This window comes from Schistocerca piceifrons, chromosome 3 (genome assembly GCF_021461385.2).
Source record: "Schistocerca piceifrons isolate TAMUIC-IGC-003096 chromosome 3, iqSchPice1.1, whole genome shotgun sequence".
Lineage (NCBI taxonomy): Eukaryota > Metazoa > Arthropoda > Insecta > Orthoptera > Acrididae > Schistocerca > Schistocerca piceifrons.
Window position 1 is genome coordinate 926659222 of NC_060140.1, and position 26553 is coordinate 926685774.

Consider the following 26553-nt stretch of genomic DNA (forward strand, 5'->3'; position numbering starts at 1 on the left):
ATAATTCAGTAGGCAATTTCCCGTGCTGATAATCCTTCCTGTTGTAAAACGACTACCCACGTAGGTCCAAGGCTTTACAGGGATGCAAAACGTGTTTCTTGCACTTGTTGCTCACGGTGTAGATACTCGTATGCATGTGTAGTTATCCCTGTGGGTTCAATGGTAATTTCACCTCGCAGTATATTTCTGACTGCCATTGTCTTAATGCAGTTTCAGTATGAACTGTGTCACGATTAGTGAACGTTCAATATGTCATGTACATTAACTGCCAACTGCCACAGTTTGTGAACGACGGTTGTAGTCGCTCTTATCTTCAAATGTGGACAGCACATACATTATTGTGGCTAAATGAAACGTCCTCACTTCCATAGGGTAATAGTACCTCAAGCTATAAGTCCTTAGTGTGCTGTGTAGTCATTGTCGTGGCCTACCAGTAGTCGCCATGGGAACACTGCGCCTCATCCATCATAGTTAACTGACTGCTCACATTTAGATGGTTAGTAAGCCCTCTCATTGGCTGTTAATGTCGGGATTTTCATTATTGCTACACTCCTGTCGTGCAGTCTTCACAGGTTTGTACAGTACCAAAAGTAGTCTCCGTCACGCACAACAATATAGCTTGCGGAGTATAGATACATCCAATTTCCCCCTTTCGCTCCTTCAAGTCTGTCCGTTTGGCTTCCACAGTTAAAATTTTACTGCTTATTCCTTCATCAGCGCTGAAGGTCATTGTAAGTAGCACAGTTAGATCGTCTTCATTGGCTGTAGTTAATGCAATAATACATTCGGTTTATAAACAAATTCTGCCTGAATATAATTTCCTTTCAATGGTTTCCGTTGTCAGAAGAAACACACAACTCGATTATAAGTAGCGGCTGTTGTCGATTGTACACGTACTTTGATTTCTGGAACGTATATCCCAAAACGCTGAGAAGTACGTGGAGAATTGATTGTATCTTTGTAATCTTCCATATTTCACGGAAGACCTCTCCTCTTGAAAGATTAACGGTTGCTATGCGATCATCAAATACCAGTCATAGGCATTTCCACAAGGACTGATTTTATCAGCTGCTTTGTCGATTGTAAAAGAGAACAGTAAAATTCCCGAGGAGTCAGTTTAAAGCGCTCGACAGCTGGAAACGTGCAGAGATAACTGTATTCTGATAAACGTGGGAACTCAGTCGTACGGCATTGTATTCAAGCGCAGACAGATAATTCATGCTTCAGTGAGAGCAGAACGCAGTTATATAGTCAACTTATTATTTCAGAAACCCCCACGATCAAAATGCAGTACTTTGTTGGTACTAATTGTTAGGTAGCTAAAGTGAAAATAAGAAAAACTAAATTCTTCATTTCATAAATTAAATATAATAAAGGGAGGTTACCAGTGATTGTTTTTACCCTTGAAATCCACATTGTCTATTATGATAGAATCTTGAAAATACTCGGTCATTTTCTGGATGATTTATTAAAGATAAAGAGCTTCACTTGTTGAGCAAATCAGTAATGCGTTCTTGCAAGTCTGGCCCTTAAGCAAGCAGTTACTCTGCTTGGCGTTGATTCATAGAGTTGTTGAGTATCCTCATGAGGGATATGATTACAATTTCAGAAAAAATCGATGATTTATTCAAGAGCAAGAGCTTCAGAAAGTGGAGCAAATGGAAAACTCATTGGTCCAAAAAATGGTTCAAATGGCTCTGAGCACTATGGGACTTAACATCTATGGTCATCAGTCCCCTAGAACTTAGAACTACTTAAATCTAACTAACCTAAGGACATCACACACACCCATGCCCGAGGCAGGATTCGAACCTGCGACCGTAGCAGTCCCGCGGTTCCGAACTGCAGTCATTGGTCCATCTCTGGTCCTTATGCAAGCAGGTATTTAGTTTGAAACTGGTTGACAGAGTTGCTGAACGTCCTTCCAAGGGCTATCGTGCCAGATTCTGTCCGACTGGCGCGTTATATCGCCAAAATCCCGAGTTGGTTGAATGGCCCTGCCCATAATGCTCCAAACGTTCTCAGCTGGGGAGGGATGTGGCTATCTTACTGACCAAGATAGGGTTTGGCAAGTACGAAGACAGATAGTAGAAACTCTCATTGTGTGCAGGCTGGCATTATCCTGCTCAAATGTAAGGCTACGATGGCCTACCATGAAGGGCAACAAAAGGGACGTAGAATATCATCGATGTACCGCTGCACTGTCAGGATGTCGTGGATGACAACCAAAAGGGGTCCTGTTATGAAAAGAAACGGCAACCTAGACCATCAGCTCTGGTTTTCAGGCCGTATGGCGTGCGACAGTCGAGTTGGTATCCCGCTGCTGCCTGGGACGTCTCCAGAGAAGTCTCCGCTGTTCACCTGATCTCAGTTCGAAGCGAGAGTCATCACTGAAGACAATTCTATTGCAGTCAGTGAGATCCCAGGCCAAAAGTGCCCGATACCACTGCAAATGGGCTTGTTGCTGTACGGAGGTCCATGATAGTCGGCGCAAGGAATGCCATGGACTCAGTCCTCTTAGTGTGAGCCGCTTTTTAAGGCTCCTCGTGGAGACTGAAGCGTCAGTTGCGCGTCGGAGCACTGATATTGATGAATTTGGGGCTCTGAGAGCCTTTCTGACGATTGCTTAGTCAAAAATGGTTCAAATGGCTCTGAGCACTATGGGACTCAACTGCTGAGGTCATTAGTCCCCTAGAACTTAGAACTAGTTAAACCTAACTAACCTAAGGACATCACAAACATCCATGCCCGAGGCAGGATTCGAACCTGCGACCGTAGCGGTCTTGCGGTTCCAGACTGCAGCGCCTTTAACCGCACGGCCACTTCGGCCGGCCGATTGCTTAGTCCTCACGTTTTGTAGTCTTTCTAGGTCGACCACTTCCTTCTTGACGCCGTGCTCGGCCATGGTATACCCAATGCTACCAACTTCATCGAGAAGTGGCATCGCTCCTATTCAAGTGTTGATCGATTAGCCGATTACTCCAACCGGTGTCTTTGAGCCCAACTACATTTCCTCCCTCAAATGCTGACATTTGGGTATATTGTTCACTCTACTGTCTGCGAGGCATCGTTACTGCCCAACTGAGTACAAGAAAGGAAATTGGCAAATGCTTTACACGCTGGTATCGGCATGTCCCCTGTTTGTTGTTATACTTGAAAGCAACACGTTGACCTTACGCTGCAGCGTCAAACATTCATCCTTCGTCCGCCAAGACTACAATTTTGCATTTTCCGTCGATCCCTGTATGAATGTCAATATGTGACCAATTTGCATAGCTCCTTCGTGGTACGTTTTTTTTTTTTTGTCTTAGAGTGGGATTATTTCTTACCCCCAGCTACGGATATTTAATTTGTCTGGTTTCTGCGTTTGGAAATTAGTAAGGTGTCGGTTCCGGAACAATATCACCTTTTTTGTGGGATCGTATCCTCTAGTTGATTAGCCAAGATTCCCGATTGTTTATGTAGGCAACTGTTTATAAAGGCGTTCGTCTGCACGATAAGGAATGAAAACATTTTTTTTCCCAGTTCCCTTATTTTCTGGCGAAATGACCCAGCAGGCTGGGAGTGGGGAAGGGGAATTGAGGGTGGAAAGATTTTAGAGGGGACTTTACGACTTCCAGTTCCAGAAGTCGCCTGATGATCGAAGAAAACCTAAAGAAGACCTCGGGACTGGGGGCTTGGAACTGTTTTAAGGACACTGTCACGGGCAAAAATTAAAACTTTATGAAGATAGTGTCTGTTCTTTCGGACGTGTCCGAAAGAAGAGATACCATCTTCATATAGTTAAGGCTTACCCTGCTATTGACCTTCTTCTGTGCGGATGCACACGCATTGCCTGAACAATTACGGGACTCAGTAAGGTTGTCTGCCGCGAATAACGAATGTAATGGGCAGGGACGCTACGAATGTAGTGTTTGGACATTAAGTTGGGAATGTGGGCCTCACGGGAAGCGTGCAAGGGATACAACCCTGCAGTCGCACTATCTCCTGTGCCATCGGTGGCTCAGATGGATTGCCGGCACGGTAACTCAGCGTGTTCGGTCAGAGGATTAGCTGCCCTCTGTAATAAAAACAACTGGGTTAATGGATCAACGACGAACTGAAACGGGCGTCTTGCGACGCCAGCACCGAGCAAATAAAACGAACGAAAACGAACAAAATGAGATTTAAAGAAAAAGAAAAAAAAAACCCTTGACAGTTCCAAATTTAATAATACAAAAAAAGATGGATAGAGCGCCTGCCATGTAAGGATGAGGTACCGAGTTCGAGTCCCCGTGGAAGCACAAATTTTTTACTATCCCCGTTGATGTATATGAACGCCTGTCGACAGCTTAGGGTATTGATTTAACTATCATTTCAATTAAAACTTTGCCTATACATATGTTATTTATGGAATTTTTGTGTGTGCTTTTTTTGCTGTATGAAGTGATGTTTGAGATCACTCGAGCATCGAGATTTCTTTCTTTCCTATTTAATTTTTTTTTCTTAACTGTGAGATCTGTAACTTTAGTTCAATAGAAAAAACCTTATGTTTAGTATCGCTGTTTTTTACGGCCGTTTCAGGTATGGAGCTGCCTGAACCTTACATTTTCACGGCAGTCTCATAGAGCGCTAGATTACTGAACTACCATCGAGCGAAGTGGCGCAGTGGTTAGCACACTGGACTCACATTTGGCAGGACGATGGTTCAAACCTGCATCCGGCCATCCTGATTTGGGTTTTCCGTGATTTCCCTAAAATCGCTCCAGACAAATGCCGTGACGGTTTCTTCAAAAGGGCACGGCCGATTTCCTTACCCATTCTTGACACCATCCGAGCTTCAGCTCAGTCTCTAATGACCTCGTTGCCGACGGGACGTTAAACACTTATTTCCTCGTCCTCCTCCTCCTCCTGAATTACCGTGCTATCGAAGAGTACACACCGAGCGAGGTGGAGCAGTGATTAGCAGACGCATTCGGGAGGACGACGGTTCAAACTTGCGTCTGGCCATCAAGATCGACGTTTTCCGCACTTTCCCCAAAATCACTCCAGGCAAATGCCTATATGGTTCCACTGAAAGGGCACGGCCGATTTCCTTCCCCACCCTCGACCCAATCCGAGCTTCAGCTCAGTCCGTAATGACCTCGATGTCGACGGGCGGTTAAACCCGATCTTCCTTCGTTCTAAGTGCACACTCTCGGAGTAGAGGGTAGTAGGGCGGTTCGGTACCTGCATGACTTTGAGCTCCCCGGAAGTGTCTGCGCCCTCGTCGCGGAACCACTGTAGCGCCTTGTCGGCGCCGGCGACGTCGTCCTTCTGGAGGAACTGGTAGGGCGTCTCGGGCATCCAGAAGAAGGCCGCCGCGAACAGCAGCGGCACCACCAGGCTGATGCCGCCCAGAGCCAGCGTCGAGATGTACGGCCCGGCGCCGTACATCACCATCATCCCCAGCGAGATGATCAGCTGCATCAGTGTCCCCAGGGCGCCGCGGATGCTCGGCTGCGGAAATAGTGGATGCACCGTCAACTCGGTTGTTATAAAGCACTCGTCTTCTACGACTAACGTTAGAAAGTAAAGCAGCAAAAGAGAAAGCATGTTACTAACAGGGTGGGGAAAAAATCAAGAATGTTAATAATCACAACTGATGAGAACGTAGACAGGTGTTCCTTGTTTGAGAAACGCATCTTGCAACAGTTTTGGAAGAAGGAGGAGGAGGAGGAGGTGGAGAAGGTAGAGATTAGTGAGTTACGTAAGGAAAGTGACATTAAAGCCTTTCGGATTCTGCACTCATCAGGATTTTGAAGAGTGTGCTGTAGAGGTATATATTCATGGGACGTTCACGGTAGTCACGATATACTGGATTTCAGATAGTAGTTTTGAGTCGTTTATGAAACAGTCTGAAGCATTATTAAAGTTTTCAATCTCTGTTTGAAATGAAATAATATCAAGTCGATATTTTAATTCAGAGTGTTAAAAGCACACCTAGTCCATAGCTATACTGTAGTCTCTTGTCATTCCATGCAATGTAACTCTCCCTCTTACAACTGGCAACAAGAGTTACGGAAAGTAGCAGTGCTGCTACTGAACACATTTCTATAGACACATCGTGCTTCTAAAACCATTGTACAAATACTTCAAGTTACACTATAACCCTAATAAACAAAAATCGAACTGCGACCTTTATGATGCATTTGAGAATTACTGATTGAAAAGCTGTACACGACTCACGTGGCGTTAATGAAAAAGGTAATGTCTTTTGTGGCATAGCGATACAACGAAAGTTTCACAAATTTTAGGTAGCAATGTTTTATAACTTGTGTTTTGCTAATATTAACGTGTTCAACAACTGAACACACGTCTATACTATGAAGGTACTAGCAAAGCGTCAGTGGAAAGCAACTATAATGATTAATTCGAACTTGACGGACAAAATTTCAAAGGTTGTTGAAGGATGATTCAGCATGATGGACCCAAGGTCTCCGATGGGTCGTTACAGAGTGACAATGTAATTAAGTTTGATTTGGTTTGCTACTCCTGCTGTTTTTGCTTCTGTGGTAATACCTCCACAACAGTGAAAAAGTCTGCAGTATGAATCAAAAACTGTGCAACATAAATCACAGAGTACTGCGAAAGTCTCAGATAACGTATCGCCTCATGTGACAGTGAGGTCTGTGACGGAAAATGGAGAGATTAGACTATAACGGGAAAAGGGCTAAGCAAGGAAGACGTCAGAAATAGATTGGTGGAGAGGAAGAAGGCTCTCATCAAGCAGAGAGACAAACAGGTATTAACCAATGACATGAAATTGAGGAAACGTTCTTGAAAGAGTACGTATGAAACTTGGCCGAGCACATACCTCGAGAAGAAGAAGCTGGAATTATTTAATGTCTGGCAGTTTTGAAGGATGTTAAAAATTAACTGCCACTCCTGCTATATACAGGGTGATTTACGAAGATATGGAAACATTTTAATATGTTATTCTACAAGCGAAACTAAAAAAAGTTCATATAAACATATGTCCGCAAATGTTTAATTATGGACTTACGGCTAATAAAAGATTTTGCCTGAAATTTAGCAACTTCGCTAATACGAAGCCGTCGCAAAACTGTACGAGGTTGAAGTAAAGCACGAGTTCCAATTATTTGGTTGTTATCGGTCTGGTGAATCTGATAAAACTTGTCCCAGACGTGTATCTCCAGTAGTTTTCTAGAACTTCCAGAAAAGTTAAAATATTATATAAGTAAATTTGTCTACTTTTCATTAAGAATGTAGAAACGTTTATGTCATTGTTGGCAACCATTAGTGAGTTGTTTCAGACGTTTCCTTTATTGTGAATGTATTGTGAAATTTTATGTACACTCTACAAATTCCTTAACACTGACCTTTGTTTTTTCCGGTGTAACATGAATTCATGTGTGCTATGGTATTAATAAAAGCAGATTATCTGACACATTCATACAGTTTCAGTTAACGTTAGTACCATCATTTTTCCAAAATTAAATTCTCTACAAACTTCTGTTGAAAATTATGAATGATTCAAAAAAAAAATTAAACAAGTAGTTAATAAATCAATTTTACGAAATTACTTTCTTGCTTCTCTGGATGCTCTGGAAAACTACTTCAGATACACGTCCGGGACATGTTTTATCAGATTCACCAGATCAATATCAACAAAATAAATGGAAGTCGTTTTACTTCAACCTCGTACAGTTTTGCGATGGCTGCATATTAGCGAAGTTGCTAAATTTCAGGCAAAATCTTTTATTAGCCGGAACTCCGTAAATAAAAATTGCGGATCTATGTTGATATGAACTTTTTTCTTTAGCTTGACTTGTAGAATAACATATTAAAATACATTACTGGCCATTAAAATTGCTAAACCAAGAAGAAATGCAGGTGATAAACGGGTATTCATTGGACAAATATATTATACTAGAACTGACATGTGATTACATTTTCACGCAAATTGAGTGCATAGATCCTGAGAAATCAGTACCCATAACAACCACCTCTGGCCGTAATAACGGCCTTGATACGCCTGGGCATTGGGTCAAACAGAACTTGGATGGCATGTACAGGTACAGCTGCCCATGCAGCTTCAACACAATACCACAGTTCATCAACAGTAGTGACTGGCCTTTTGTGACGAGCCAGTTGCTCGGCCACCATTGACTAGACGTTTTCAATTGGTGAGAGATCTGGAGAATGTGCTGGCCAGGGCAGCAGTCGAACATTTTCTGTATACAGAAAGGCCCGTACAGGACCTGTAACATGCGGTCGTGCATTATCCTGCTGAAATGTAGGGTTTCGCAGGGATCGAATGAAGGGCAGAGCCACGGGTCGTAACACATCTGAAATGTAACGTCCACTGTTCAGAGTGCCGTCAGTGCGAATAAGAGGTGACCGAGACGTGTAACAAATGGCACCCCATACCGGGTGATACGCCAGTATGGCGATGACGAATACACGCTTCCAATGTGCGTTCACCGCGATGTATGCAAATACGGATGCGACCATCATGATGCTGTAAACAGAACCTGGATTCATCCGAAAAAAAAAATGACGATTTGCCATTCGTGCACCCAGGTTCGTCGTTGAGTACACCATCGCAGGCGCTCCTGTCTGTGATGCAGCGTCAAGGGTAAAACGCAGCCATGGTCTCCGAGTTCATACTCTATGCTGCTGCAAACGTCATCGAACTGTTTGTGCAGATGGTTGTTGTCTTGCAAACGTCCCCATCTGTTGACTCAGGGATCGAGACGTGGCTGCACGATCCGTTACAGCCACGCGGATAAGATGCCTGTCATCTCGACTGCTAGCAATAGGAGGCCGTTGGGATCCAGCACGGCGTTCCGTATTACCATCCTGAACCCACCGATTCCATATTCTGCTAACAGTCATTGGATCTCGACCAAAGCGAGCAGCAATGTCGCGATACGATAAACCGCAATCGCGGTAGGCTACAATACGACCTTTATCAAAGTCGGAAACGTGATGGTACGCATTTCTCCTCCTTACACGAGGCATCACAACAACGTTTCACCAGGCAACGCCGGTCAGCTGCTGTTTGTGTATAAGAAATCGGTTGGAAACTTTCATCACGTCAGCACGTTGTACGTGTCGCCACCGGCGCCAACCTTCTGTGAATGGTCTGAAAAGATAATCATTTGCATATCACATCATCTTCTTCCTGTCGGTTAGATTTCGCGTCTGTAGCACGTCATCTTCGTCGTGCAGCAATTTTAATGGCCAGTAGTGTAATAGGTCGTTTTCTGTAACGGGACCTCTGGAGGTAGTTGCGTTCGAAATACTGACTGAAGCTGGTAACGAAACCGCTCGTTTGTCGCGAAGCCTACGCAAGGGACCGAATGGTGCACAACCAGTTTGTATACTCATCACGTTTTCTGTGCACCCGGTAGCGATGACCATCCCTGAGACTATACAGCTTCCCTTTCGTTGTTGTAATTATTTTCTTTACAAAGAGTGTATAGAAGTCAAGTAGGTAAGACCTAAAAAATCATACAGAAACGAAGGCTTTTGGCAGAAATCACATCCACTGCTGGTGAACGGCTCCCATAGAGCAGTAGTCGGGGATGCTCTAGCCACGGGTCGAAATAGGTTGGTCGGAAGCCCCACGATACCTGCAGCACCTACAAAAGGGTCGTAAACATCACAGTCGTAAAGCCAACGTGGCCTGAGGCGTAGTTCTGCGGACTGGTCCACCTTTGTATTGGGGCCGGGTTGGGTTGGGTTGGTTGGGGTTGAGTTGTTTGGGGAAGGAGACCAGACAGCGAAGTCTTCGGTCTCATCAGATTAGGGACGGACAGGGAAGAAAGACGGCCGTGCCCTTTCAAAGAAACCATCCCGGCATTTGTCTGGAGCGATTTAGGGAATTCACGGAAAACGTAAATGAGGATGGCCGGACGCGGGATTGAACCGTCGTCCTCCCGAATGCGAGTCCAGTGTCTAACCACTGCGCCACCTCGCTCGGTTTTGTATTGGGACCTTAACAGACAAGATGCGGACGGCAGACCAGACTGTGGAGTCGTCGACCAAGCACGTGACGTCAGGTCGGGTTGCACAGGTCTGCCAACCCTGACGGGCTGCAAATGGTCAGCTCTAGGGTGGCGCGGCCGGCCTCTGTTTACCTGCGACATCTCGCCGATGTACATGGGCAGCGCGACGTAGACGACGCCGACGGCGGCTCCGCTGATGAGGCGGGCGGCGTAGAGCAGGCCGATCTTGCCGTCGTGCGGCAGGTCGGGGTGCTCGGCCGCCATGAGCATGGCCCAGCCCAGCGTGGCCGGCACGGCGCTCCACAACAGCACGCCGCGCCGCCCCAGCCGGTCGGCGCCCCAGCCGCCCACCCAGGGGCCGAACGCCGCCCCCAGCGCCGCCAGCGACCCCGCCCACGACTCCTCCTCGGAGCTCCACAGGCCCAGCTTCCCCAGCGCCGGCGACGACCAGCTCATCACCATGCCGCTCATCATCGCCGCCAGGTTGCCTGCACAGTGGGAGCACACGCCGTCACCACTCGAAGGGCCGAGACAGATTTCCACAGCCCACCATTATGAATGCACCACCATGAAGGCAGCACGCAACAAACAGTTCTACATGGAGTTTGAGGATTTAATTTATACAATCTAACATCTGCGTGGTTTCTGTTTGTTCTAAGTCGTGTCTCCCTACCACTTTCGCGCAACGACGCCCTGAGCGTGTTTTTTAGGGAATTGACTAGTTTGAACGTGGGACCTGTTGCTGGTAAGGAGGCGCCAGACCGCACATGACATGTAGAGTTCGGAAGAGTTCAGTGAGACCAGCGATGATGAATTCTGTCAGAGACAGCAAAGGACTTGGAAGAGCAGTTGAACGGAATGGACAATGTCTTGAAAGGAGGCTATAAGATGAACATCGACAAAAGCAAAACTAGGATAATGGAATGTAGTCGAACTAAGTCGGGCGATGCTGAGGTAATTAGAGTAGGAAATGAGACACTTAAAGTAGTAAAGGAGTTTTGCTATTTGGGGAGCAAAATAACTGATGACGGTCCAAGTAGAGAGGATATAAAATGTAGACTGGCAATGGCAAGGAAAGCATTTCTGAAGAAGAAAAATTTGTTAACATCGTCTACAGATTTAAATGTCAGGAAGTCGTTTCTGAAAGTATTTGTATGGAGTGTAGCCATGTATGGAAGTGGAACATGGACGATAAATAGTTTAGACAAGAAGAGAACAGAAGCTTTCGAAATGTGGTGCTACAGAAGAATTCTGAAGATTAGATGGGTGGATCACATAACTAATGAGGAGGTATTGAATAGGATTGGGGAGAATAGGAGCTTGTGGCACAACTTGACTAGAAGAAGGGATCGGTAGGTAGGACATGTTCTGAGACATCGAGGGATCACCAATTTAGTATTGGAGGGCAGCGTGGAGGGTAAAAATGGTAGAGCGAGACCAAGAGATGAATACACTCAGCAGATTCAGAAGGATGTTGGCTGCAGTAGGTACTGGGAGATGAAGAAGCTTGCACAGGATAGAGTAGCATATAGAGCTGCATCAAACCAGTCTCAGGACTGAAGACCACAAAAACAACACCGATGATATAATCAAATACTTAATGATTTCAGCGTCAGATCCACTGCACTCCCTGTAAAAGAATCCTAATACTAACTAAATTTAGTGGAAGGGGTTCAAGCCTTTACTATTTTTAGTTACCTGGTAAAATAACGTCCAAAAAACGGTTAAGTTTACCACTGTGATAAAAACCAACTGCGTTCAAGAAAAATGTGAACGAATATTCCCTGAATGGGTTTCCAAGTTCTATAATGGATCGAAGGATGACCTATGCCATATCACATCCATAATCTAGGTTTAAGTTAAGTTTCATAGAAGAGAAAACTATCAAAAATGCTCTACAGTGACCCTCAATTATCTTTAATTACTTATTTATCTTGTCGTAAATTACAGTGGGTGATGTGGCTTCTCAATAATTATATAACAGAAAAACCATCGTGTTTCAGATTTTAACTTCAAGTAGCAAATGTGAATACCATGAGCTTTAATTGACAATCGACACTAGTATTACGCAAAAAGGGGATGTAATAGATGAGACTTCTGCAGTTATGAGTGAAGCCTTATGCGCTCTTATGCGGCATCGCGTGCGTTCATTACCGTGTCGGTGGTTAGTCAGCGCCAGGGGGCGGCGGGCGGCGCAGCTCCACACACCTCGCCGTCTCGGAAGCAACTCTCTCGAATTTCTCTTTACTACAATTTTTCGAAGTTGGCATCTGGCTGTGTTTTCAACTGACCAATCAGGGTCTCAATGTTAACCTTAAGCTCCGCCTACAAAAATTCTGTCTATCCAATGAGAAATGCTATACTTTTCATGGTGGGGCAATGTTTATAACGTTTGCTACGTAACAGAGATGCGTATAGTCTCACGCTAAATCTTGCAGCTGGTGTGGCCCTTTTAGTGTTATCGTAAGATCTATACTGTTCTGCTGGAGGACTCTATCTTTTAACATGGGCTGGGGGGTGGTCTTGGCCGTCGGCGGGCGATGTGGGTGTCCGTCCCTTATCGTAGGGCCTCCTAGCCTACACGACTCTGCTCTCGGCTTCTGTTCTCGTTGCATCGGTGGGAAGGTATGTCATGCATTTAGGCGTTGTTGTGTTAGTCTGTGGTATTCCATCTGCTCACTCGTTGATCGTCTTACTTTGGTTAATTTAATGTCAGGATTTATTCGGAGCTATGTGACATACTGCCGGATTTGCTGTCATGTCAGGGTTTTCATGGAAGGTGTTGGATATGCCTGGCATCTTACAACAATGGTGAATTCTGTGAACAGGCTGACGGCCTTGCCATTGGCTCACCCGTTTCGCCAGTTGCAGCTGGCGTTTTTATGGAACATTTTGAGCAACAAGCGTTAAGTAGTGCTCCTTTGAAGCCTTCTTGCTGGCTCCGCTATGTGCACGATACATTTGTTATATGGCCACACGGCGGAGGAGAACTTCATGCGTTCCACAATTTCTTAAATGGAATTCAACCCAAAATCAAATTCACCTTGGAGGTTGAGAGTGAGGTCGGTCTCCCGTTCCTAGGTGTGTTGGTATACAGAAGATCTGATAACACTCTAGGTCACAGAGTGAACAGAAAGTAGACTAACACAAACAGGTATTTAGATGCCACTTCGCAGCACCACCCAGCCCAGAAGCAAACAGTACTCAACACTCTGTCTTCACGTGCCTTCCGTATCAGCGATGACGACAACTTAGAATCGGAGTTGAATTTTTTAAAGAGGACATTGAAGGCAAATGGGTATTATAGTTATTCAATCGACAAGGCTTTTAGGCGGAATATTTATACCGCTAATAAGAATGACAAGGAACCGCCTTCTCACTCCGTCAGGTTACCGTTCGTTTCTGGGGTCACTGACCGCATAAGCAGAATTTTAATGAAAAATGGTATTCAGACATCTTCATTTGTCAAAACAAAATAAAACACTTTTTCCGACGGAAACAGATGCGCCCGATTACCTCCACAATGCAGGCGTCTATCAAGTGTCATGTGGCTGCGGCAAAGTGTATATAGGCGAAACGGGAAGAACTGATAAAGAACGCATTAAGGAACACGAACGGCACATGCGGCTAAAACAAAGTGTAAAATCGGCAGTAGCGGAACATCACGAGAATTGTAGCTGTGACATCGATTTCAATAACGTACGTGTACTGGCTAAAGAAACAAACATTTATAGAAGAAAGATCCGAGAAGCGGTTGAAATTTCTAAGAATGCATCTAATTTCAATAGAGAGGACGGCTATAGGCTTCCGACATCGTGATTCCCCGCCATCAAGGAAGTAAATGCGCGGCCGCGGTGTGTGAGCGGCATAAACAACGCGCTGCAAGTCACCTCGGCGGACAATAATACACTCCTGGAAATGGAAAAAAGAACACATTGACACCGGTGTGTCAGACCCACCATACTTGCTCCGGACACTGCGAGAGGGCTGTACAAGCAATGATCACACGCACGGCACAGCGGACACACCAGGAACCGCGGTGTTGGCCGTCGAATGGCGCTAGCTGCGCAGCATTTGTGCACCGCCGCCGTCAGTGTCAGCCAGTTTGCCGTGGCATACGGAGCTCCATCGCAGTCTTTAACACTGGTAGCATGCCGCGACAGCGTGGACGTGAACCGTATGTGCAGTTGATGGACTTTGAGCGAGGGCGTATAGTGGGCATGCGGGAGGCCGGGTGGACGTACCGCCGAATTGCTCAACACGTGGGGCGTTAGGTCTCCACAGTACATCGATGTCGTCGCCAGTGGTCGGCGGAAGGTGCACGTGCCCGTCGACCTGGGACCGGACCGCAGCGACGCACGGATGCACGCCAAGACCGTAGGATCCTACGCAGTGCCGTAGGGGACCGCACCGCCACTTCCCAGCAAATTAGGGACACTGTTGCTCCTGGGGTATCGGCGAGGACCATTCGCAACCGTCTCCATGAAGCTGGGCTACGGTCCCGCACACCGTTTGGCCGTCTTCCGCTCACGCCCCAACATCGTGCAGCCCGCCTCCAGTGGTGTCGCGACAGGCGTGAATGGAGGGACGAATGGAGACGTGTCGTCTTCAGCAATGAGAGTCGCTTCTGCCTTGGTGCCAATGATGGTCGTATGCGTGTTTGGCGCCGTGCAGGTGAGCGCCACAATCAGGACTGCATACGACCGAGGCACACAGGGCCAACACCCGGCATCATGGTGTGGGGAGCGATCTCCTACACTGGCCGTACACCACTGGTGATCGTCGAGGGGACACTGAATAGTGCACGGTACATCCAAACCGTCATCGAACCCATCGTTCTACCATTCCTAGACCGGCAAGGGAAGTTGCTGTTCCAGCAGGACAATGCACGTACGCATGCATCCCGTGCCACCCAACGTGCTCTAGAAGGTGTAAGTCAACTACCCTGGCCAGTAAGATCTCCGGATCTGTCCCCCATTGAGCATGTTTGGGACTGGATGAAGCGTCGTCTCACGCGGTCTGCGCGTCCAGCACGAACGCTGGTCCAACTGAGGCGCCAGGTGGAAAAGGCATGGCAAGCCGTTCCACAGGACTACATCCAGCATCTCTACGATCGTCTCCATGGGAGAATAGCAGCCTGCATTGCTGCGAAAGGTGGATATACACTGTACTAGTGCCGACATTGTGCATGCTCTGTTGCCTGTGTCTATGTGCCTGTGGTTCTGTCAGTGTGATCATGTGATGTATCTGACCCCAGGAATGTGTTAATAAAGTTTCCCCTTCCTGGGACAATGAATTCACGGTGTTCTTATTTCAATTTCCAGGAGTGTATTTTGGGTAAACATTCCCCCTCTCTCGCTCTGTCCGTTTCGAAACTAGCCACTGATGACCACCTACCAATAGCGGTAGCGTGCATTTCAACCAATAACCCTTCTCCAGCATAAGTGTGGAATAGTGCCTTTCTATCCCATGACGTTGACCACCAATGGTACCCACAGGAGATGAGCTACCAACGCCCCTTCTGCTGTATTAGCCTATGACTATGGCAGGTAGCCATATGAATTTTAACCAATACTATCACTTCTCCAGCACGAACGCCAGAAAATGCCCCCTTTATAAGTGGACGCGACACTCGTCTCTGACAGTGTTCTAGCAGTAGTGGATACCAAAAGATCCCGAGGAAGATCCCAGCAGAGGGGTCGAAACGTCGAACATTTTAGAAGAAACATGACGCGGCCTAATAACCCAGAAGATTTCAACTTCAGTAATTTATACAAGTTGTCGCATGAAGAGAAGTCACTATTCAGGGATGTGACAGGAACGATCATTAGAAGCAAAGACGTCTATTTGACATGGGCTCTAAAATGCATACCTCAAGAGTTACCAGCACTTCTTCATCTTCGACACTGTGAAGCAAATACACTGATGAACCAAAACAGTATGACCATCTGCTTAATAAGATGTTGGCGTCGCGGGAAGCTGTGCAACAGGCTGGTTTTGCTCCACGACCAGTCCATAGCTCATTCAGCACAGGACACAGTCACACACAGTGTTTCCTCGAGCTGTCACATTTTGCCTCACTTATTTTAATCACCAGATGAGACAAAACGTGCTCTCTTTGGCGGTCTGCCAATCTCGATTACAGTGTTTGAAATTTTTCCAGCGACAACTCCGGGAACTTGCAGAATTTCTGCAAGAGTTTAAGAACTTAACGATCTAACTCTGAAAAGTAGAACGGTGAACTCTGAACAGATATGTGGCGAGCTCGTGAATCAATCAGTCATTGCAATCACAATTTTAAGCAACGATTCAATAAACAGACGATTACTGAACAGTATCCAGCTATTTTAGGACTTCGTCCACGTCCCCCAACCAGAATCCTGTTGGAAGTTTAGTCCAGTTATAAGACATTAGTAGAATAATAACAGGATAAATCGACAGTTATGTGGTCGTACCTTAGACACCTATGAAGCCAACAAGCTTTCAAAACCCTGACATGCACTTAGTTAACACTTTTGCTCGAGGAGAGTACGTGAGGAATTAGTATGTCGCAAGGCCCACGTGAATTTCCTCCATAACAAAATACGTGAGCTTGTAGCATGGTGCATGTTTCGAATAGCCGTTCGCCTGGATGGTAGAGTGTCCAGACACGGCCATCGGCCCGGCGTAAAAGGAAATGTTATTCACCCGACTATGTGGCACGTTTCCATTGATCCACCGTTAATCGCTATGATGTGCACACAGCAATCGTAATTGACAAAGTAATTGTTTCAACATGATAACACATAGGGGTCATCTGCTGCGGAGCCATGTTCGACAATGTGCTCCAGAACACTTGTGCCTGAGACAGTCTGTGGTTATAGGTCCCACAAATCGCCGCCTATCCTACTTTACTGACCTTTCTGTGATGAGGTGTGGACGTCCAACACTTTGTCGCGTTCTATGGTTTCACCGCCATTCTGACAGTTTGTATGGATGGTGAGTGCAGTACCACGCAAACAGGCGTTCAGATTCACCATTTCCGAAGACTCATTCCCAGAAGAAGGGCCATGCAATTTGCCCTTTGTCAAAATTGCTTATGTCAGCGGATTCCCCTGTTTGTGACCCATATCATTGCTAGAGTGCCTGCAACGCCATCAGTCTGGTAGTGTGCGGTGGTCATAGTGTTTTGACTCGCAGTCTATGTGATAGCTCCACATCCAGTCTCTCTGCACAGAAAGGCAGAACTTCGAGGTTGTCACCCACGTATTCGAGAGATTGAACACATTATATCATACGTTTGTTTTTGCTGACAGGAAAGTTTTATCTCTTACATGGTTTACCACCGTGGTAACTCACGTGATATCGATTTCCATGGTGGGCCCAAGATGTGTTAATTAGTGTAACACCGAGACCCTCGTTGGCACCAAAAATGTGATAAACAACCTTATATCAATGTGCCTTTGTAGGCTTTCCCAGCGTAATAAGTCTTGAAAGTCTCTTTGGGTTTGCTGCTGGATCATAAAATCAACTCAATTCCATATCTCGTCGATGAGACCTGCTGAGAAGGGACTCAGCAGCAGCAGCAGCAGCGTACTCCTGAAGATGGCGAACAGTTGGATCGCCGAAACATCGAATCGAGTTGATTTTAGGATCTGGCAGCAAACCCGAAGAGAGTTTCAAGCCTTATATCAAGCTCATGTTGGATACTAAAAATGCTTAACTTCCAAAATTTTAAGTGCCGAAACGCACTTCTGAACCATAAACTCCTCTTACCACCCCTCTTCCCCTCCCAGCTACAAAAATCAAAAGTTTCGAATTGTGAAAACTTGCGATAAAACTCACAATGAGAAATTATTTTCTGCAGTATACTGTCCTGAAATTCTGGTTTCTAAAACCTGATTTCTTATAATCAAAACATTAGAACCATAAGATTTAATATAAACGATAAACGCCCTTGTTCTCGTAGCAGTTTCACTTTGCTCCCTAGTTCTGCTCGATACATATCAGCAGAAGTCAGTAGTCTCTACACTATGGCGTCATTTTTCAACTGCTGCCAGCGGAAACTCTCAAACAGTTGCGCTGTAGCTACTCGTTAAACTCGTGTCCACTATTAATTGACGAAGAATGTAGTGATGAGTGACGATGAGGATAGTTCTGGCCCATCAGAGTCACATACAGTTCCGACTTCCCGAAGAGTTAGGGAAAACAGAATACGAAGTGTCACGAGACTCACAGTTACAGGGTGTTTCAAAAATGACCGGTATATTTGAAACGGCAATAAAAACTAAACGAGCAGCGATAGAAATACACCGTTTGTTGCAATATGCTTGGGACAACAGTACATTTTCAGGCAGACAAACTTTCGAAATTACAGTAGTTACAATTTTCAACAACAGATGGCGCTGCGGTCTGGGAAACACTATAGTACGATATTTTCCACATATCCACCATGCGTAGCAATAATATGGCGTAGTCTCTGAATGAAATTACCCGAAACCTTTGACAACGTGTCTGGCGGAATGGCTTCACATGCAGATGAGATGCACTGCTTCAGCTGTGCAATTGTTTCTGGATTCTGGCGGTACACCTGGTCTTTCAAGTGTCCCCACAGAAAGAAGTCACAGGGGTTCATGTCTGGCGAATAGGGAGGCCAATCCACGCCGCCTCCTGTATGTTTCGGATAGCCCAAAGCAATCACACGATCATCGAAATATTCATTCAGGAAATTAAAGACGTCGGCCGTGCGATGTGGCCGGGCACCATCTTGCATAAACCACGAGGTGTTCGCAGTGTCGTCTAAGGCAGTTTGTACCGCCACAAATTCACGAAGAATGTCCAGATAGCGTGATGCAGTAATCGTTTCGGATCTGAAAAATGGGCCAATGATTCCTTTGGAAGAAATGGCGGCCCAGACCGGTACTTTTTGAGGATTCAGGGACGATGGGACTGCAACATGGGGCTTTTCGGTTCCCCATATGCGCCAGTTCTGTTTATTGACGAAGCCGTCCAGGTAAAAATAAGCTTCGTCAGTAAACCAAATGCTGCCCACATGCATATCGCCGTCATCAATCCTGTGCACTATATCGTTAGCGAATGTCTCTCGTGCAGCAATGGTAGTGGCGCTGAGGGGTTGCCGCGTTTGAATTTTGTATGGATAGAGGTGTAAACTCTGGCGCATGAGACGATACGTGGACGTTGGCGTCATTTGGACCGCACCTGCAACACGGCGAACGGAAACCCGAGGCCGCTGTCGGATCACCTGCTGCACTAGCTGCTCGTTGCCCTCTGTGGTTGCCGCACGCGGTCGCCCTACCTTTCCAGCACGTTCATCCGTCACGTTCCCAGTCCGTTGAAATTTTTCAAACAGATCCTTTATTGTATCGCTTTTCGGTCCTTTGGTTTCATTAAACCTCCGTTGAAAACTTCGTCTTGTTGCAACAACACTGTGTTCTAGGCGGTGGAATTCCAACACCAGAAAAATCCTCTGTTCTAAGGAATAAACCATGTTGTCTACAGCGCACTTGCACGTTGTGAACAGCACACGCTTACAGCAGAAAGACTACGTACAGAATGGCGCACCCACATACTGCGTTGTCTTCTGTATCTTTCACATCACTTGCAACGCCATCTGCTGTTGAAAATTGTAACTACTGTAATTTCGAAAGTTTGTCCGCCTGAAAATGTACTGTTGTCCCAAGCATATTGCAACAAACGGTGTATTTCTATCGCTGCTCGTTTAGTTTTTATTGCCGTTTCAAATATACCGGTCATTTTTGAAACACCCTGTAGATGTTCAGTAAATGCATTAAATGTCATTGTGTTGCAGGACAATTGAATTGATTTATGTTCATATTCACTTCTACAAGTAAACAGCTTGGGAACAAAACTGAACTTAATTGGTTATACTGCAAATCTCTGAGGTTGCTGGCTGTCATAAGCAAAGACAATCGACACGAACGTTATCGATATGTACTGGTCGCAGCTCCGGAGCAAAGCTCAACTTATCTTGGATATGATTCAGACACACACACGCAATATCCTGCCCCACCCCCTTGCCTATCGCATCACGTTGCTCGCCCACTGTCACGTTTACTCGTGCCGGCACAGCGGCAAATTGCAATTACGTTGCGATTTAATATACGCGTACTGTTTTAAGCCTCCGGTGTCCACTTTCTCCAGCAAGTTCAAAGAAATGCTGGAACGCCGTTCTGGTGCGTTACGACCGAAATTAAGTCCTGGGTTAACGGGAAATTTTAGTGGGGCTACAGGAAAAAAAGGTTGATTTCTTGCTTTCTGGGCGCCTGACTTAACCAACATTAGTGAAACCGAAAGTCAAATGGTTCAAATGGCTCTGAGCACTATGGGACTTAACTGCTGAGGTCATCAGTCCCCTAGAACCTAGAACTACTTAAACCTAACTAACCTAAGGACACCACACACATCCATGCCCGAGGCAGGATTCGAACCTGCGACCGTAGCAGTCGCGCGGTTCCAGACTGTAGCGCCTAGAACTGCTCGGCCACGCCGGCCGGCAAACCAAAAGCCATCTCTTCACTGGATGTGTGCGGAACATCGGGATGACTGAGAGGTCAAAACATATAGTAATACTGAAACAATACGTTAAAACAACAAAAAACAAAACAAATAATCATTAAATACAGGGTCTTAGGGTGCTTGGACTGGGCAGAAACTGCGCAATTGGACTTTCTGGGGAGATGGCTTGTCAGTTAGATCTCATCATTTAAGTCTTGAATCCGACGTCGACAGTGTAGTGTTGGCTGTCAGCGGGCGTCGATCTGTTTCCGCCTGTGTCTTGGGCTGTAGTCTTGCCTTTCAACTTGGCTAGTGGACAGTGCGCGGTAGATAACTGACAAGTGCTGGCTGTTGACTGGGCTGTTCCCTTTGTGCAGACTGAGAGGGTTAGCACCGCCGTCCACTGGTGAGGGTTACACTGCCGAGAGCTCGCTTGGCTGCGTTGAGGGGGTCTGCTCTCTGACCGACCACGGTTGTATTACATGCGGTTGAATTACGAAGGTGGCACTCGAGGAATCAGATTTGAACCGGAAGACGGTGGTCATGAGAACGACTCGTTGGCAGCGGTGTCAACACTCAGATCAGCACCGCAATCGGATTGCAACAAAAGCAGCGTCAGGTGAGGGACGGAAGACTGCCTTCAAAGAAGGAAACATAGTCGAATCCTCGTGAGAATAAGCATCAGCTTGGAATTTTGGTCTTATGTCAAAGCGGTAGGTGGATCAAAACAAAATGTCCAGACACTCTGTGACCAAAATGGTACTGAAACAGAGGATGACAGACTAAAGGCCGAAATACTAAATGCCTTTTTCCAAAGCTGTTTCACAGAGGCAGACTGCACTGTAGTTCCTTCTCTAGATTGTCACACAGATGAAAAAATGGTACATATCGAAGTAGATGACAGAGGGATAGAGAAACAATTAAAATCGCTCAAAAGAGGAAAGGCCGCTGGACCTGATGAGATACCAGTTCGATTTTACACAGAGTACGCGAAGGAACTTGCCCCCCTTCTTGCAGCGGTGTACCGTAGCTCTCTAGAAGAGCGCAGCGTTCCAAAGGATTGGAAAATCATCCCCGTTTTTAAGAAGGGACGTCGAACAGACGTGCCGAACTATAGACCTATATCTCTAACGTCGATCAGTTGTAGAATTTTGGATCACGTATTATGTTCGAGTATAATGACTTTTCTGGAGACTATAAACCTAATCTGCACGAATCAGCATGGGTTTCGAAAAAGACGATCGTGTGAAACCCAGCTCGCGCAGTTCGTCCACGAGACTCAGAGGGCCATAGACACGGTTTCCCAGGTAGATGCCGTGTTTCTTGACTTCCGCAAGGCGTTCGATACAGTTCCCCACAGTCGTTTAATGAACAAAGTAAGAGCATGTGGACTGTCAGACCAATTGTGTGATTGGATTGAAGAGTTCCTAGAAAACAGAACGCAGCATGTCATTCTCAATGGAGAGAAGTCTTCCGAAGTAAGAGTGATTTCAGGTATGCCGCAGGAGTGTGTCTTAGGACCGTTGCTATTCACAATATACATAAATGACCTTGTGGTCATCGGAAGTTCACTGAGGCTTTTTTCGGATGATGCTGCGGTATATCGAGAGGTTGTAACAATGGAAAATTGTACTGAAATGCAGGAGGATCTGCAACGAATTGACGCATGGTGCAGGGAATGGCAATTGAATCTCAATGTAGACTAGTGTAATGTGCTGCGAATACATAGAAAGAAAGATCCTTTATTATTTAGCTACAATATAGCATGTCAGCAACTGGAAGCCGTTAATTGCATAAATTATCTGGCAGTAGGCATTAGGAGTGATTTAAATTGGAATGATCATATGAAGTTGATCGTCGGTAAAGCACATGCCAGACTGAGATTCATTGTAAGGAAATGCAATCCGAAAACAAAGGAAGTAGGTTACAGTGCACTTGTTCGCCCACTGCTTGAACACTGCTCAGCAGTGTGGGATCCGTACCAGATAGGGTTGATAGAAGAGATGGAGAAGATCCAACGGAGAGCAGCGCGCTTCGTTACAGGATCATTTAGTAATCGCGAAAGCGTTACGGGGATGATAGATAAACTCCAGTGGAAGACTCTGCAGGAGAGACGCTCAGTAGCTCGGTACGGGCTTTTGTTGAAGTTTCGAGAACATACCTTCACCGAGGAGTCAAGCAGTATATTGCTCCTTCCTATGTATATCTCGTGAAGAGACCATGAGGATAAAATCAGAGAGATTAGAGCCCACACAGAGGCATACCGACAATTCTTCTTTCCACGAACAATACGAGACTGGAATAAAAGGGAGAACCGATAGAGGTACTCAAGGTACCCTCCGCCACACACCGTCAGGTGGCTTGCGGAGTATGGATGTAGATGTAGATGTAGAATGAAATCAAGCGAAGACTGGAGTGGGAATCAGAACAAGACGCAGTATGCTGAAGCCATCGCGGGATCGGATCAGCACCAAGGGCAAAATCTTGGGATGAAGTCTCAACACGATGTTTTCGAAAGAATCATTACGGTGCCTTTCATCACTGAGTGTCTCCACTCAAAAAGTTCACCAAAGCTCATCACTTTACTAAACTACTCCCCAGCTCTCTGGCTGTGATCCAGATTCCACCCTCTTGCACTGAAATCTTGTCGTCACATATTATCATTGATCAAACAGTCCGCAGGCGTACTATCTATCCAAGTGGCCAACGGGCATAATATTTTGGGTATGAGACATGACGCCATCATCAGGTACGTTACGAACTGCGCTCCTGAGGGTACGTAGCCGACTTATATCCTCTCTCACCATAAGCCGTTCCCTCCGTGGTCCGCGCCCGAAAGCTGGCCTTGGCAGTCGCCTGGCGACCAGGGCGTACTTAGGGACCACAGGCTCCGACGGAAGCGTCTTTGTTATCGCTGACACTCTCCCTCGGGCGGTAACAGCGGAGGAAACTGCCTGTGGGTGGATGGGGATATAAGTCGACCGCGTGCCCTCGGGAGCTCATTTCTCAACACACGTAGATGGTGACATGCCTGATCGCCGAAATATTGTGTCAATTGCCACTAGTGACCGGCAGTACACGCATGGACCGTTTGATCAACAAATACGGCAGCAGAAGCCGAAGAATCACAGATATTATCATTGGCTGACTGTATAGCAGTGCTATCCGATAGACGATGGACCCTGAGGAATTCTCTTTGATTCCTGTTCCAGGCTGGCAACTTTTCTGCTAAAAGCTGACCAGACTTTCAGGTACCCGAGTCCAGAAAGCGTTTCCGCGGTTTTGTCCGGCTTGCGGCGTGTCGGAAACGAGCTTATCCACTCGCGAAGCCTTCAGGTGGCTTTATGACTTCAGGGTGGCCACGCACATGGAAGAAGATTTTCCTCATAATGTTTCTCACGGAGGTGTGAGTTTAGCGAAAGCATTTGTTTTCCTAGCGCAGTCATAAGCCGTACACAGTAAGGTCTCTCCAATGGGAAACAATGCTCTTGTCGGCACGCCCACATTGTCCATGTCTTACATTTTGAAGAAGAATTTCTACAGACCACCAACAAGGAATTATGGCTCCTTTCGTGTGTAAAGGCGCTACGCATCCCAGTCACACGCCTTCTGCTATACTTTGCCATTCACCACCCCATTCAAATGTCCGCCCCGGTAGCTGAGTGGTCAGCGTGACAGACTGTCAATCCTAAGTGCCCGGGCTCGATTCCTGGCTGGGTCGGAGATTTTCTCTGCTCAGGGACTGGGTGTTGTGTTGTCCTAATCATCATCATTTCATCCCCATCGACGCGCAGGTCGCCGAAGTGGCGTCAAATCGAAAGACCTGCACCAGGCGAACGGTCTACCCGACGGGAGGCCCTAGCCACACGACATTTCCATTTACCCCATTCAAATATGTACCGGCTGACAGGTATATGTTCCAAGAGTTTGATAAATCCTGGGCAGTTAACCCTCCTTCGGTCGCACCCTTGAAAAAATGCACAGCTGCAGCTTTTCGGTTGGCCCCCCTGCTACAGGTGGCGCCCCCCTCCCCGGCAGCCTCCCCACCTTCCACCGCTGTCATCGCTACGTCGCGTCGTCACAGGGAAAGGAGCCTGGTTATATTTCACCAGTTTATAAGGTTATTTTTTTGGATTTATAGAACAAAAGGGTGCTTTAATGACGTGTACATGATTTTCCCACTGCAAATGAACCCGTTATGGTGAAACTACTTAATTCGTATGTCCTCTGTTCCAGGTTTTTGGATAATATGGCGAAGAGCGCGCTCAATTTGGGTAACGAGGAGGATGTCAAGGAGATAACAAGACTTTTGACAGCCGATGATGATGTGGATGCAGTGCTCAAAGAAGATTTAGATGAAGAAAGCTATATTTCGTCAAAATATGGGGATGAAGAAGAGAATGATATGTCTACTGAACAACAGTGTAGTGACTTGATTCTGACGATGAAGAGGTTTGTGATACTGGGGAAGAAGATACACCCTTCGTTCTAGGGAAGGATAGGAAGACCAAATGAACCAGGAAGCCACCGAATAGGGCAGGGGCGGGCAGGAATCCTGCACGTGTGCGGTGCACTTGCACGCGTGCAGTTAACAGGTGTTCTGCGTGCACACAGGGGCAAGCTGGCCACCCGCTTATCTCCCAACCCCACCATACCTTCTGTCCGCTCCTTCCTCTGTAATGCGTTTTGTTTCCTAGCTTGCTTTATCGAATGAAGGAATAAGATTAGTAGGAGTGCTTGAAAGAAATCATGGTTTGAAAGAGTACCTATTACCTACGATACGTTTTATTTAATTATCACAGGTGGAGTTTACAACACGTTTAATATCTGGAACAAAATTTCTACATGCAGACAAACACAAGCAGTTACGTAAATTTTCATCACTGATGTTTGCTCTTAACCGAGACTTATTAATTCAGCAAATGGTTTTCCAGCTCTCGCTATATTAAGCGCAGTCTTATAACTTGCACATACCGCTGGGCTATTATTGTTGTCGTCCTGAAAACTTGAAAACAGTGCTCCATAAAATGTTAAATCAGTTAGATGAGAGACATGACGAGAGAAAGTCGCAGATCTCTCGTGACAACAGCAACTACGACAAATTCAAATGGCTCTGAGCATTATGGGACTTAACTGCTGTGGTCATCAGTCCACTAGAACTTAGAACTACTTAAACCTAACTAACCTAAGGACATCACACACATCCATGCCCGAGGCAGGATTCGAACCTGCGACCATAGCGGTCGCACGGTTCCAGACTGTAGTGCCTAGAACCGCTCGGCCACTCCGGCCGGCCAACTACGACACATTCATCTGGTATCGTCAGATCGCTCTTCTTAAGCTCAGTCAATTCCCCATCCGCTCAGAATCCGACAATAAATTGTACTCGTCCTTGTAAAATTTATTATAATGGCCTTCAATACTAATCTTCCGTTGACCAGCGAGAATACTGCCACATATTAAACATTTCGATTTTTCACGTTTTTGCACAAAGAAAAAAATATTCTCCCATTACTTTTTAAAAGATAGCAAATCTCCACTTCTCCGTTTCTTGAAATACAACGTTCACTACATAGTGCTCGCTTCGCATCAACGTCCGCAGCGTAGCCTGGTAGTACACTGCCGCAACCTGCCGGCTGTCGCCACAGCCCCATTCGACGACTGCACGCGAGCAGCACACGTGCAGCGCTGTGCGCTCATGAGCCGCGTGCAACGTTTGCCCGCCCCTGGAATAGGGGTAAGCACAGAGGACCAGAAAATATTATCACTCATCTTCCAGGGGTTCTAGGAACAGCTAGACCGAGCAAAATCACAGCTGAGTGTTGGAATCACTTTTTCACTGATACTATGCTAGAAATAATGGTGAAAAACATCAGTCAATATATGAAGAGCATCAGCGGGACTGCTGCACGAGTGAGAGACATCAGGCCAATAACTGTGACTGGAGTTCTGGCGTTTAGTGGTTTACAGTACCTTGCAGGAGCCTATAAAGAAAATCGTAAAAGTTTGGAAAAGCTCTGGGGTCGTGAGAACAATGAAGTTG

The 26553-nt window shown here is 46.2% G+C and overlaps 1 protein-coding gene across 1 annotated transcript in view; it reads right to left on the minus strand.

The window, feature by feature from the left end:
- The window catches only part of LOC124788291 (facilitated trehalose transporter Tret1-like), a 74987-nt gene that overhangs the window by 38975 nt on the left and 9459 nt on the right, over nt 1-26553 (minus strand). The window contains exons 2-3 of the mRNA XM_047255523.1: nt 10128-10483; nt 5209-5478 (exon numbers count right to left, since the gene is read on the minus strand). Coding sequence (XP_047111479.1) covers nt 5209-5478; nt 10128-10483 — 626 coding nt within the window. The remainder of the gene's footprint in view (nt 1-5208; nt 5479-10127; nt 10484-26553) is intronic.